Source organism: Oncorhynchus gorbuscha, linkage group LG11, assembly GCF_021184085.1.
Source record: "Oncorhynchus gorbuscha isolate QuinsamMale2020 ecotype Even-year linkage group LG11, OgorEven_v1.0, whole genome shotgun sequence".
Lineage (NCBI taxonomy): Eukaryota > Metazoa > Chordata > Actinopteri > Salmoniformes > Salmonidae > Oncorhynchus > Oncorhynchus gorbuscha.
The window spans coordinates 23,812,422-23,828,421 of NC_060183.1; the positions used below are offsets into that span (position 1 = coordinate 23,812,422).

General features: G+C 42.1%; 1 protein-coding gene across 2 annotated transcripts in view; it reads right to left on the reverse strand.

The window, feature by feature from the left end:
• Window positions 1-8,359: 8,359 nt before the first annotated feature.
• The window catches only part of rhbdl1 (rhomboid, veinlet-like 1 (Drosophila)), a 52,280-nt gene continuing 44,639 nt past the window's right edge, over window positions 8,360-16,000 (reverse strand). For both annotated transcript variants that reach the window (XM_046369057.1, XM_046369058.1), the window contains 3 exons: window positions 13,339-13,439; window positions 10,251-10,311; window positions 8,360-9,776 (listed from right to left, as the gene is read on the reverse strand). In XM_046369057.1, the coding sequence (XP_046225013.1) occupies window positions 9,505-9,776; window positions 10,251-10,311; window positions 13,339-13,439 (434 nt within the window). In that variant the 3' untranslated portion in view covers window positions 8,360-9,504. The remainder of the gene's footprint in view (window positions 9,777-10,250; window positions 10,312-13,338; window positions 13,440-16,000) is intronic.

A 16,000-nucleotide genomic window follows, 5' to 3' on the forward strand; every position in this document is an offset into this window, starting at 1 on the left:
TTTAGTTAGCATCTGGTGCTTGGTTAACTCACCCCATGTACCCACAATGTGTAGTGCCACTTGATGATACTTTTGTATATATAGTGTATGTGGACACCCCTTCAAAAAAAAAAAATTTACTAGGCAAGTCAGTTAAGAACAAATTCTTATTTTCAATGACTGCCTAGGGTTAACTGCCTGTTCAGGGGCAGAACGACAGATTTGTACCTTGCCAGCTCGGGGATTTGAACTTGCAACCTTCTGGTTACTAGTCCAACGCTCTAACCACTAGGCTACCCTGCCGCCCCAAATTAGTGGATTCGTCTATTTCAGCCACACAACCGTTGCTGACAGGTGTATAAAATCAAGCACACAGCCACGCAATCTCCATAGACAAACATTGGTAGTAGAATGGCCTTACTGAAGAGCTCAGTGACATTCAACGTGGCACTGTCAAATGATGTCACCTTTCCAACAAGTTAGCTTATCATATTTCTGCCCTGCTAGAGCTGCCCTGGTCAACTGTAAGTGCTGTTATTGTGAAGTGGACACGTTTAGGAGCAACAATGGCTCAGTCACGAAGTGGTAGGCCACACGAGCTCACAGTGGGACCGCTGAAGCGCTTTGTCCTCAGTTCCAACACTCACTACTGAGTTGCAAACGGCCTCTGGAAGCAACGTCCGCACAATAACTGTTAGTTGGAAGCTTCGTGAAATGGGTTTCCATGGCTGAGCAGCCACACACAAGCCTAATGTCGGCAATGCCAAACATCGGCTGGTGTGGTGTAAAGCTCGCCGCCATTGGACTCTGGAGCAGTGGAAATGTTTCTCTGGAGTGATAAATCATGCTTCACCATCTGGTAGTTTGACGGACAAATCTGGGTTTGGTGGATGACAGGAGAAAGCTACCTGCCCCAATGCATAGTGCCAACTGTAAAGTATTGTGGAGGAGGAATATTGGTCTGGGGCTGTTTTGCATGGATCGGGCTAGGTCCCTTAGTTCCACTGAAGGGAAATTTTAACGCTACAGCATACAATGAAATTCTAGACGATTCTGTGCTTCCAACTTTGTGGCAACAGTTTGGGGAAGGCCCTTTCCTGTTTCAGCATGAAAATGCCCCCGTGCACAAAGTGAGGTCCATATAGAAATGGTTTGTTGAGATCGGTGTGGAAGATCTTGACCGGCCTCCACAGGGCCCAGACCACAACCCCACCTTTGGGATGAAATGGAAAGCTGACTGCGAGCCAGGCCTAATCACCTAAAATCAGTCCCCAACCTCACTGATGCTCGTGGCTAAATGGAAGCAAGTCCCCGCAGCAATGTTCCAACATCTAGTGGAAAGCCTTCCCAGAAGAGTGGAGGCTGCTATTACAGCAAAGCGGGAGCCAACTCCATATTAATGCCCATGATTTTGGAATGAGATGTTCGACGAGCAGGTGTCCACATACTTTTGATAATGTAGTGTATGTACAAGGTGGCTCGTATAATAAATATAGCGGTGGGATGATGAGACATTTCCACAGTATTGTTCTTTATTCGTATTGTTCCTAAATTAAAGCAAATACAATGAACAGTACAAAATAAAACCAAAATATATACAATAGAAAATGGTTCAGTTCAGAACATTTAAAAAGTACAACACATCATGAAATAATGAATGAGGACTTTAATATAAACTATCCATATTTACATTAAATTTAGTTTTCATTTGTTTCTTGGTGACCCAGAGAAAAATAGCCTCTTTGCTAATTTTTTACAATTATTTTTTTGTAAAGCTGTATAGGTACAACCTCTGGTCTGGATTTGGAAACTTAACTGCCGAAGCTTGGCACCATTTTATCAATGCAAGATAACAGCCAGTGAAAACTACCACAGCAGCACACATGACCTTAAACCAAACTGCCTCAATTATCCATAATATTGTACCATATTCTGCATTCAAAACCTCCATATACTGGTATTATAATGGTCTAGAGATGGATGAAAACAACTTGGATAACTGTTGATAGTTGTATGTTGGTCAAACCATGTGTGGATTCCACTGCTATCAAGTTTCTTTGTATTAGAAGGATACTGAGAAAGTAATGTGCTGGTTTGCTTGCTTCGATTCTTATTGAAAATAAGTTTATCTGGCTAATGAGCTACAGTAGCTTGCCTCATACAGTACTGCATTACAGTACCCCATGTTCAAGTAGTACACCGCTGACACATACTAGGAGAAGGCTTGGTCACAAGCATCAGCTTAAAGCAGATACTGCATATTGATATCATTAAGGTTGGTTGATCTACATATCCATAAAATATACAGATCAGATCAGTGATGCAGTGCAGTGATCCTCCTAACTGGATTCCTTTAATCACACACAAACGCAACAGACAAGTTTAGGGTGTAGATGCATTGGATGTAACAAGGCATTATCCGTAAGAGCACAACGGATTGTGGTAAGAAGGTAATACCTATGAAAGCATCAAATAAAGAGCAAAATGGCACTATAACATATTGGCACGATGACATGTTCAGTTTATCACGTTACGACAAGTGCAAAAAAAAAAAAGCTCACCTATGACAAAACACATGGGGTAGGGAATATCTAATAACAGTATAAATTCTCAAGTATGCTTGCTACAAAAGTTGTTGCATTTAGACACGGACAAGCAGAGAAGGAATGAACAGGGAAAGTTGTTCGAGAACGGCTCCATAGAATGATGTCAACTAAGGGGTTTGACGCCTCCAAGGAAAATGGAGGGCACGTGGCAAGATGGTACGTTGGTTCCACTCTCTTTTAACAGTGACGTCCTTTCATTGGGATGTGGTTCAACAACAATCCTACCTTCAAGGTGTTAGGCTATTCATGGACACTGACAAATATATGAGGGGGGGTCTTCAGACCGCTCACTAAAAAGGTGGTGGTGGTGTTCTAATAAAATGGATCACATGATACTGTATGATTGGCTGGCTGCCCCTATTCTACTCATGCTATTCTTCACCAGGCCCACCTATGTAGATGAAAACAAAAGACAGCAATCAAATCAACATCATGTGGCCTGTCACATTTACTGAAAGAAGAAGAGATTTTACACTGGTGGAGCCCCAGGTTCTGTTAGAACTGAGCCCTGCGTAACAGCCATACATCACTTCCGACGCCCGAGGCGTTGTGATGGGCACACGACAAGATATGAAGGCACACACAGCTGCTTTACGACCCCAGTGGTGTTTTATGAGTTGTGCCACCTCCATTCCTCTTTCTCTATTCCCCCTCTCCCTGCATCGCTCACAGTCACACTTTGGCACACGGCAAAGTTGTCACATATCAGCCTGTAGATGACACTTGCTCCTTCATTACAGTGTTTATGCCTCTCCCCCCAGATCCTCGGCTGTCTGGATGAAGCAGACAGCTTCATAGCCAAAAGGAGAGCGGGATTGGATGGGTTTTTGTAAAAGATGTGTTGTTAGTGCTGCTGTCTTTGGAGGCGGCCTAGGGCCAGGTAATTTGGCTTACAGATGGATAATAAACCACTCCTGACGACTTTTCTCTGCCTGCTTAATTAGGATATATGCACTTCTTATTTCCCCTGACGGCTGCCTCATATGCCATGGTGAAAAGAGAGAGGGAAAAATGAGCATGTCGATGAATACAGAGTTGGAGACTTATTTGAGACTGATCATACATTAAGATCAACTAACTTAAAGGGGCAGTGCAGTTAAAAACGTCATTACAAAAAACACTATGAGGTCGAAATAACACTGAAATTGTGAAGATTATCATAATGCCCTTTTACTGTAAAAACTGTTTGGAAATCAAATCCGGTGGGATGGAGTTTTTTGGCCCATATCGTGACATTACAGTCAACCATGGTTTGCCAGTGCTGTGATAAGATTTGGTATTAAAAAATGAATTTGAAGAATTTATATGCACTGTATGTTTGTTAGCTAGATAGCCAGCCAGATTTAGAGGAATGATTACATTAATTTGAAAATGAACTGTCAGTTTGCCATTCAAACAATGCCGTCAATCCACTGGCTGAAATCAGTTATGTTGTAAATTCAAGTACTGATATTGTATCATATAATAGCACTCACAGCTTTCCAAGTAAACAAGCATTTCGATGGTCTATTTTAGAGGCTATTTGCACAGAAAATTGGTATAAAACCTGTATAAACTGTATATATATATATATATATACAGTGCCTTCAGACCCCTTGAATTTTTCCACATTTTGATATGTTACAGCCATATTATAAAATGGGTTAAATAAAACAATTTCCTCATCAATCTACACACAATACCCCATAATTAAATGTTTGCTAACTTATTAAAACCAAAAAACAGAAATACCTTATTTACATAAGTATTCCGACCCTTTGCTATGAGACTCGAAATTGAGCTCAGGTGCATCCTGTTTCCATTGATCATCCTTGAGATGTTTCTACAACTTGATTGGAGTCCACCTGTGGTAAATTCAATTAATTTGACATGATTTGAAAAGGCACACACCTGTCTACATAAGGTCCCACAGTTGACAGTGCATGTCAGAGCAAAAACCTGAAAATAGCTGTGCAGCAACGCTCCCCATCCAACCTGACAGAGCCTGAAAGGATCTGCAGAAAAAAATGGGAGAAACTCCCCAAATACAGGTGTGCCAAGCTTGTAGCATCATACCCAAGAAGACGTGAGGCTGTAATCGCTGCCAAAGGTGCTTCAACAAAGTACTGAGTAAAGGGTCTGAATACTTATGGAAATGTGATATTTTAGTTTATTTTTTAATAAATTAGCAAAATTGTCTACAAACCAGTTTTTGCTTTGTCATTATGGGATATTGTGTGTAGAAGACTGATGAAAAAAAAGAATAAGGCTGTAACCAAACAAAATGTGGAAAAAGTCAAGGGGTCTGAATACTTTCCGAAGGCATTGTATACAGTTGAAGTCGGAAGTTTACATACACCTTAGCCAAATACATTTAAACTCAGTTTTTCACAATTCCTGACATTTAACCCTAGTAAAAAGTCACTATCTTAGGTCAGTTAGGATCACCACTTTATTTTAAGAATGTGAAATGTAAGAATAATAGTAGAGTGATTTATTTCAGCTTTTCTTTCTTTCATCAAATTCCCAGTGGGTCAGCAGTTTACATACACTCAATTTGTATTTGGTAGCATTGTCTTTAAATTGTTTATCTTGGGTCAAATGTTTTGGGTAGCCTTTTACAAGCTTCCCACAATAAGTTGGGTAAATTTTGGCCCATTCCTCCTGACAGAGCTGGTGTAACTGAGTCAGGTTTGTAGGCCTCCTTGCTTGCACACGTTTTTTCAGTTCTGCCCACATATTTTCGATAGGATTGAGGTCAGGGCTTTGTGATGGCCACTCCAATACCTTGACTTTGTTGTCCTTAAGCCCTTTTGCCACAACTTTGGAAGTATGCTTGGGGTCATTGTCCATTTGGAAGACTCATTTGCGACCAAGCCTTAACTTCCTGACTGATGTCTTGAGATGTTGCTTCTATATATCCACATAATTTTCCACCGTCATGATGCCATCTATTTTGTGAAGTGCACCAGTCCCTCCTGTAGCAAAACACCCCCACAATATGATGCTGCCACCCCCGTGCTTCACGGTTGGGATGGTGTTCTTCGGCTTGCAAGCCTCCCCCTTTTCCCTCCAAACATAACGATGGTCATTATAGCCAAACAGTTCTATTTTTGTTTCATCAGACCAGAGGACATTTCTCCAAAAAGTATGATCTCTCCCCATGTGCAGTTGCAAACCATTGTCAGGTTTTTTATGGCGGTTTTGGAGCAGTGGCTTCGTCCTTGCTGAGCGGCCTTTCAGGTTATGTCGATATAGGACTCGTTTTGCTGTGGATATAGATACTTTTTTAATCTGTTTCCTCAAGCATCTTCACAAGGTCCTTTGCTGTTGTTCTGGGATTGATTTACACTTTTCGCACCAAATTACGTTCATCTCTAGGAGACAGAACGCGTCTCCTTCCTGAGCGGTATGATGGCTGCGTGATCCCTTGGTGTTTATACTTGCACACTATTGTTTGTACAGATAAATGCGGTACCTTCAGGCATTTGGAAATTGCTCCCAAGGATGAACCAGATTTGTGGAGGTCTACAAAAACAAATCTGAGGTCTTGATTGATTTCTTTTGATTTTCCCATGATGTCAAGCAAAGAGGCACTGAGTTTGAAGGTAGGCCTTGAAATACATCCACAGTCAATTTAGGCACAGTCAATTTAGTGTATGTAAACTTCTGACCCACTGGAATTGTGATACAGTGAGTTATATGTGAAATAAGCTGTCTGTAAACAATTGTTGGAAATATTAGTTGTGTCATACACAAGCTAGATGTCCTAACCGATTTGCGAAAACTATAGTTTGTTAACAAGGAATTTGTGGACTGGTTGAAAAACGAGTTTTAGTGACTCCAGTATTTCTATTTAACAACTTCTGATATATCACATGCCTTACTTTTATTTTCCAGCATAAGGAAAAGCAGAAAATACATCACCTATGACTTTACTGCCATTAATTCTAATTAGACTGGTTTGGATTTCTCCCTGACCAAAATGGCTGCAACATTGAGGGATTAGTCATTTAATAGGATCTCTATGCCTCCTACTTTGAAGGGGTAAGCGGGGTAGGCTCTGGAGTCTAGAAGATCCAATACGCCAATCAGGGCTGTGTATGTAAATATATTTACATTCGTATTGACATGCCCACACATTTCAATGGTAAAAAGAGTCTCAGAGAAATACATGATAAAACATATATCTTTTGAGTTATTTTTATCAAATAAACACATACAGGGATTTATTAGACATACAGTGATTTAAAAATACAATTAAAAAGCCTGTTTTAACTGAGACCTGGGTGCGTTTTTAAGGGTGGGGAGATAGAAGCTTGTACCTTGTACTTCAGCTTTTGTCACCCCTTTAGTCGTTTAGTTTTCATTTCCTGGAAGATTCCTATTCAAGGCCCAGTGCAGTCAAAAACCCGATTCTCCTTTGTTTTATATACAGTATATTTCCACACTATGAGGTTGGAATAATACTGTGAAAATTATGATAATGCCTTTTTAGTGTAAGAGCTGTTTGAAAAGACCACCTGAAATGTCTGCCTGTTTTGGTTGGATGGAGTTTTGGCCTGCCTGGTGACATCAATTCGTTAATAGACCCATAAGTACCTCTCTGAAATTAACAGCTAGTTTTCAGTTTTCCACTCCTCACTCAGTCCGAGCATAATTATTTATTGAGATATTGCTCTTTGCTAAGAAGTACATTTTTAAAACAATCACAGTGAGGTACTTAATTGTTAACCAGAAATTATTTGATATTGAGATAAAAATGGCTGTATTGGACCTTTAAACAGTTTTATGTGTTTTACAATAACATCAGTATTTAGTTTATAGCCCTTTCATCAGCCCTATGCCTTTCTGGGTTAGTGTGCTATGGATTCTTTAGCTTACGAGGCACAATTATCCTCCTCTTAGATAGAATTCACCTTTCATAGAGTTATTCGTTATGGCACACTCAGTATGCCTGTATCCTCTGTCAGTGACATAATCATGTATGCTGAGGATTATGTCTGAGACCAATTGTCAGCATTGGCAACTCTAAAAGTGTTCTAAAGCAGTCAGAAGAAACCTTCCAAATGAGATAGACTACAGACTGAAGAAAAAAAGTATACAGAAATTAAATAAGTGAATGGAATTTCAAGATTAGTCAAAGCTTAGCAATTTCTTGATTCAGTCAATGAGCTAATTTGTGGCAGGTTTCTCTATCCAAAATGTGTCATTAACCAAAATATACTGTCGTCAGGCATCACCACACTGGGGGGGATTTAGAATCTGGCAACCATGTAGTAACGTGTGTCGAAATATTCTATCTGGCAAACAAGGTTTTAAGATGTGTTTATCAACAAATATCTAATGTCGCCTGAGAGCGACAGTCCAGCGTTTCTCAAGCATTTTCTTGCACAAACAGTTTGGCTTTGTCATCCGGTCTCATTTGCCACATAGCTCATATGACATGTGTTATTATCAGCTTTGACATTACCAATGAGGACGACACGGCAGAAATTTCACCGAAGCATATACCAGCAAACAGACTGTTTTCACTCTGCCTTTGTTTTCCATTTTTACGTTGAATGGGTTCTTCTATGGCTTAGTCTGTAAAGCACTAAGATTTATAAAGATGAGTGTAACTTGCTTCATTGATGTTCATTCATCATAGTAACCAGGGGTGTCTGCTGTCGATTCACTTTCAGAGGATCAAAGCTGTATAGTAGGAGTAATCACAAGAACAACAATCATAGCATTACGTCTGCACCATTTGAAATGTTCTTCTTTTGTTTTCCCAAACAAGAAAGAAACAGAAATAAATGATTAACACTCCTTTTTTATGTGTACATTCCTTTACAAAAGTATACAGTCCCTAAGAATGAGACACTGAGGTATAGACTGGGCTTTGACAGACTGAACCCAATGCCCGCTGGGACACGAAGGTCAGAGGTCAGGCGATGATGACATGTCCGTTGCCCTCCCCAGTTCCGTCTGTTAGAGTGAGAATAGACAGAGAGGCCTGTGTCGCTCGCTTTGCGTTCCCCCGCTGACTTACAGCATCAGGCAGTGGTTGTTCTTGGAGACGGTGACACAGGAGAAGGTTGCGGGTTGGTGTGTCCGGGGGTGTAAAGAGCACACGGCTCAGTTTGGACCTTAGAGCATGGGCTAGATGAGATGCTGGTGCTTTAGCAGGCTAGGGTATGGTACTGCTAGAGATTATGCTAACCTGCTGAAGCATTTAGGTTGGGTGGAAAATGAGAGTGACAATGGCTACTAGGGACATGAGCACCACAGTGGTGATGGTGGGGAAATAGGATATCACGGTTTCAGCATTGATTTATTTTCTTCTCTGTCTTTTCCACCTTCCTAGCTGCATGCCTTGTTACATGTAATACCTAATCCTGTGAATTTCTATTCTTATTCCATAGTGTAGATCTAGTGTTTAGGTGCATGTTGGGCAGTAGAACATTGGTGTCCTTCTGCCTCGTGTCTTTAAAAGGGGCAGTGAGGAATACCGACAGAACACACATCTGTCCAGGTAGAAGCACCTCAAGGGTCATAAACCCACTCTGAACGCAAAGGAGAGCTGACGCTGCATGATATTAATCATAATGGCTCTCTGACAGGTTCTACCTGAAGCTGGGTTAAGCTTCAACACAAAAGACAAAAGGGATGCTCCACAATGAGAATATAAAGACAGCTACACATCTTTCACCTGCATATATTGCTACCAAATTCCCTCCCACCACAAAACAGAGATCATTCTATGATGATATGGGTACATTGGGAAAAATTATTCCTGCTCTGTACAGTTTTGAATTAAATAACTTCCTGTGTTTTGAATGGTGTTTGCCGGGGAGGTTGGCTGAGCGGACAGGAAAAGGATACGGCGAAGGCGCTGGGTCTTGACATGTGACAGTGAGAGGGAAAATGTAATGGAGTGAGAGAGAGCTTCTTGGTGTCAGGGAGCGGGTGGAAGCTGCACCCCCAGCAGCTCGTAGGCGAAGATGTTCCAGAAGATGGCGAAGAGAAGGAAGGTGATGAAGGAGAAGAGGATGACCCACCAGGAGCACTGCTTCTGCAGGCTCTCCTCGTAGCTGCGCAGGATGAGCAGGCCCATGCTGATGCCCACCACCGCCCCCGCCAGGTGGGCCATGAAGCTGGGCTGGGGCCCCGAGGAGGGCAAGGGCGGGGAGAAGCGCAGCCACACGGCACGGCCCACCTCCGAACTCACTGCAATGGAAGAAGTCATCAATATGAGTGGAAATGTGGGATTTGGCAGATAGAGTTTGAGTAGAGTCCAAGACTAGGGCTTTGCTAAGGCTAAGGCTATGTTTAAAGAGATGGGCTGGCTAAGGATACACTAGACTGAGGTATGGGGAAGTCCAACGCGGGACAGACGGACGGGACATATTGCACACTGATGAAAGTCGTAGTGAATTGGGAAAAGTCACTGCCATACAGCATAAGTCATATCCTCTGAACGAAATACTACATATCCAATCTGCAACCTGAGGGCCACTCACTCCTCCCCATTGCACTTGAAGCAATACCTCAACTCATTTTACAAGGCCCACTCAAGTTATAACGCAAGCATTTCGCTATAACAACAATAACATCTGCAAAACACGTAAATGTGACCAATACAATTTGATTTGAAAATAGTGTAGATATTGAATGGCTATATGGATATAGTAGGAAACTTACTGCACACCAGTGCCAGAATCATGCGGAGGAGCTTGTATGGACACCGCATACCGGCCCAGTTCTGCAAAACAGAGAGACGAGCGGCAAGTCAAACACAAGCAGTCAGCTCCAAAGACCTGTACATTTACAGCTTACACAGTGAGTATCTCCACCATCTCTGCATTCTGTAGGGGACGTGTGTGAATCGCAGCGATCAGACATCCACTTCCATACAGGTAGGATGAGGACAGGCCTACTAGACAGAGACATGATTATACACCTGGCTGGTCTCCAGTCGGTGGATCCACCTTGCTGCCCGTTCTATTCATCAGGGTTAAGATAGCTTTACGGAGGGTGAGAACGGCCCAATAAAACACCCTGTGTTCCTCCTGGGATAATACAAAAGGTTTCTGCCTCAGAATAACATGTTTATTACCCAGGATGAAGGATTGCACCAATCTCGTCCCTCTTCATATCCTCTAGGTCCTGGGAGACCCGGGAGGAAGCAGTAGTGTTTTGCTCCCTTGCAGAGGAAGCCAGGCAGGCAAAGCCGAGTGCCACGCAAGATTAAAGATCCTGAAGAAAGTCAATAAAGTGCAGGCCTATACACACAACTCAGCCTATTCGTCTATGCGACGGCAGGGCCTCATGAAAGTGCAGTAATAGCACAAATAAATGACAAGTGTCAGAGTACGGGGGAGGTCAACCAAGCAGCATGAATAAGGAAGGGAGAAGGGGGGCACTCACGTGATAGAGACGCTCACTTTCCCTTGTTTTTTTCCTTGCTGAAGTTTGTTTTACATGCTCTCAATGGAGAGAAGTGCATCCTCCATTTAGCCTATCAATACTAAGCTCAGGGATCTAAATGAAGCTGTACCTCCATTGAGACTAGGGGATAATGGGGTGCTTTTGTACAGTATTCTAAAAACGGAGTACTTTTCTTTGGAATTTCTACATCAAGGCGATGTTAGTGTAGCACATGGGGATGTGTATGAAACCTACTCCTCATTAGCTAGCTTTTGAGGTGGTGCATTTGGCTAAGACGCTTGAGGAGGGCAGTCACAGGTTTTTAAGGCAGAGGTCACGTGTCCATGCTAGTGCCAGGTATGCGCCAAATCGAGAGGAACTGGTACATCTTTTACATTAGCTCCGAAAAGAAATGTCTGTTTTCAAAAGGTCTTCATTCTTATGAGCAAGTGCTAATCTCATTTCATCCTATTTATTTTCTTTAGCTTGTTGCTCAATAAAAATAAAATATCTACACTAGTGAAATCATAGCGTTGTACATTTTCTTATGTTTTGTGGTGGAAAACTGAGCGGGTCGAGCATAAAACGTCAACCCTGTTACCATTGATGGCTAGAAATGTTTTAACAATAAAATAAAAATGTGTGAAGCTTGCATTTAATTGCCCCTCCCCGTTGAACACAACAGGCTTCCATTCCCCCTGTCACGAGGGGAGTTATGGATGATTTAAGATGAAGTTTTAAACCCTGTTACTTACTTTATTTGGCACTTAATAGGCACTTACTATAGTCATTTCTTTATTTAACCTCGCGAGATGGGAAAACATGTTTTTTATTTTAAATAAATCTTCTTAGGGCTAGGCCCCTTTTTTCTCAATTTGCGCCTGAATGACGTGCCCGAAGTAAACTGCCTGTTGCTCAGGCCTTGAAGAACAGGATATGCATATAATTGGTACCATTGGAAAGAAAACACTTTTGACGTTTGTAGTAATGTTAAAATAATGTAGGAGAATATAACACAATAGATATAGTAGGAGAAAATCCAAAGAAACACCACCACTCACTTTAACCTTGGATGAGTATATGACACTTTAAGTTTTCAATAAATTATAAGATCAACATACAGTACATAAAAGGTTCATTGGGTCTCTAGTTACCCGCGGGAGGACAAATTAAAGTGTTAATTCAACCAGGATAGGTGCAGATTTCTTGTTCAGTCTGAACTTTAATGTAGAGATGAGGCATTTGGCCGATTTAACATAAATCATTTTGATGGCCTTGACAGCAGTGAGACAAAAACCTCTGTTCAACCGTCTCATCCAAATAACTGACGATAAAAGCTTTTGGACAGATAGATGAGGGCTACTGGAGTAAAAACACTTCCGCCCCCTGAGACGCAAAGAAGAAAAAACAAACCCGGGGGCCAGGCGTAATAAACAACAGACGCTTAGTTTTCTGGGAGTAGGGGTCAAAGTTTAAACTCTTTACTCTGGGGCTGCTGATGCATTTTGAGTTCGACTTTTGCTGGCGTCTCTGTTGCTTGTAGTGAAGGCCTTCTCTACTAAGAGTGATTCATCAGATCTTAACACAGCCCTGAGTCTTCTGACAGAATGTGCTGAGACATCGCACATCCAGACACACTGATGCTGACGCACGCACACGCACACACACACACACACACACACACACACACACACACACACACACACACACACACACACACACACACACACACACACACACACACACACACACACACACACACACACACACACACACACAGACAGTGTGATCGCACATTTTATGTTTTCTGTTGCGGAGACATTTGGCAGACCAGGCACCTAGGGAGTATTGAGGAACAGATTGACATAGCCTTTAATATTCCCATATGCATAGAGTTTGGCACTTATAAATAGAGAGGTGTTAAGAATATATTACAAAGGAAAACAACGAATAACAGATCAAGGGTGGAATCAAAACAGCATTTCAAGTTAAGTCAATAGCCCAAATGCAGAGTTCCTTTCTGATAAGCTATGATCATGGGAGTTCTGGAATATTCGATGGCTCTTATCCAAAAAAGTGCTTGTTAGCCGGTTATAAAAGTCCTTATCACATCATATTGTAAGGGACCCACTCTCTGTGTGTGCTCTCTGGCATGGAATCCTTGCTAAAGCGCATCGCTCCCATTGTACATCCCACTCACACCTGCAGAGCTTGATGAGGGCAAGCACAAGATTCTATCTAAACACAAAACAGAAGGATGTTGTGTGGAGGAGAACTCCCATAACGGGATTTCTCTGACATTTTGGTCTCCATTGATACTGTTATCAAGTGTGACAATGAAGGCGATGATGACGGCAGTTACCATGACAACGTTGGCCAGATGCGCCGAGCACAGAGCGTAGACACCCCCGGAGCCCCCCACCACTGGAGCACGCATGTCTGTGATGGACACAGTCAGGGAACCTGGGGAGAGTGAAATGGTGAGAGAGAAAGAGGGGGAGAGGAGAGAGAGAGATAAAGAGAGACAGAAGGAGAGCAATTTTCAGAAATAGAGCGCAATGTTCAGAAAGAGAGTGAAAAATATAGAGGAAAATGTTGGGAGATGGAGGAAAAAGAGAGAGGTTAGGTTACTCATCATCACCATAGCAGTTTCAGTCACCTTCCTCCCAGCATCCCCCTGAACTCAAAAGAACACATCCTTGTGTGTCTGTCGTCAGTTGACCTCGACTTGCCCTCTTTATATCTATACACCCGCATAATGTTTTTCTCTTCTGTGCTGGTGTGCACATGGTTTACACTATAGCTGCCAAGCACCACCACCAGGCTCATAAAACAAAACAGTCACGTTAAACAAAAAATACCATAGTCACAAATGTTATCTTATATACTGTACTTAGACACATATTAAATTGGACAGCTACAAAGACCATAATCTACACATACCACAAGGAGACGATAATAGGAGGGTTTATCTATGACGTACTCTTGCTACGATACTATAATGTCCTCTTGATCCCATGTAGATTATACTGAAGCATTGGCCTCTGATACACTACATGATCAAAAGTATATGGACACCTGCTCGTCGAACATCTCTTTCGAAAATCATGGGCATTAATATGGATATGGTCCCCCTCTTTGCTGCCATAACAGCCTCCACTCTTCTGGGAAGGCTTTCTACTAGATGTTGGAACATTGCTCCGGGGACTTGCTTCCATTCAGCCACAAGAGCATTAGTGAGGTCGGCAGTGATGTTGACGATTAGGCCTGGCTCGCAGTCGGTCTTACAATTCATCCCAAAGGTGTTCGATTAGGTCAGGGCTCTGTGCAGACAAACTATTTCTGCATGGACCTCGCTTTGTGCACGGGGGCATTGTCATGCTGAAACAGGAAAGTTTACACTAATTGTTACCACAAAGTTTAGCGTTAAGAAGTATTCTTTAAAAAAATATTTAATCCATTTTGAATTCAGGCTGTAACACAACAAAATGCGGAATAAGTCAAGGGGTATGAATACTTTCTGAAGGCACCGTACATGCTACACAGACCAGTCAGTTGGATGATTTAATCAATTCCATAAAATATAATGATAATGGCGCTGGAAGGAAAAGTTTACATTTTACAGGCACTCGACCAATTGCTATTTGTGTGTTATTTTGTGCTGATTTTTCCTTTTATTGTACACAATGTTTCCGCCATCATTAACCAAAAAGGGCTTCTGGACATCAGAACAGCTGTCACTAACCCGATTTGGATGAGGACTTCTACTTCAATGAGTCGGAGCTGAAAGACCACTATCCCAGGCCAGATCCAAATCCTCGACACCAGCGTGTGGGACATCTGATGAGACTGTGTCGGAGAGTGGATAAGCCGCGTCTACTCTTTGTTCTTTTGGCGAACGTGCAATCACTGGAGAATAAACTGGAAGAGCTCCGTTCGAGGCGATCCTATCGACGTGATCTGAAGAACTGTAATATCCGATGTTTCTCCGAGTCGTGGCTGAACAAGGACATGGAAAATATAAATCTAGATGGTTTTTCTATACATAGGCAGAACAGAACAGCAGCTTTGTGTAAGCTCAGGGGAGGGGGTGTGTGTCTCTTTGTTAACAACAGCTGGTGCGCAAAATCTAATATTAAGGAAGTCTCAAGGTTCTGATTGCCTGAGTAAGATTACCTCATGATAAGTTGTAGACCATACTATTTACCAAGAGCTGTCTATTTATTACCACGAACCGATGCTGGCACTAAAGCCACACTCAATGAGCTGTATGTGCCATAAGCAAACAAGAAAATGCTCACCCAGAGACGACGCTCCTAGTGACCGGTGATTTTAATGCAGTAAAACTGAAATCTGTGTTACCTCATTTCTACAAGGATGTCACCAGTGCAACTAGAGGTGAAAAAAGAACTAGATCACCTTTACTCCTCACACAGAGATGCATACAAAGCTCTCCCTCACCTTCCATTTGGCAAATCTGACCATAACTCTATCCTCCTGATTCCTGCTTACAAGCAAAAACTCAAACAGGAAGTACCAGTATCAATACGGAAGAGGTCAGATGAACCGCATACTTAGTTACATGACTGTTTCGCTAGCACAGACTGGAATTTGATCTAAGATTCATCTGATGGCTTGGAGGAGTTTAACTCATCAGTCATCATCTTCATTAATAAGTGCATTGACGATATCTTCCCCACAGTGACCATACATACATATCCCAACCAGAAGTCATGGATTTACAGGCAACATCCACACTGAGCTAAATGCTAGAGCTGTCACTTTGAAGGAGTGGGACACTAATCCATGCGCTTATTAGAAATCCTACTCTGATGAACCATCAACCAGGCAAAGTGTCAATACAGGACCAAGATCGAAACCTACAAGTGTCTTCACTGACATTTTCAACCTCTCCCTGACCCAGCTTGTAAAAACGACATGTTACAAGCAGACCACCATAGTCCCTGTGCTCAAGAATGCCAAGGTAACAAGGTAACCTGTCTATAGGACTTACGACCTGAAGC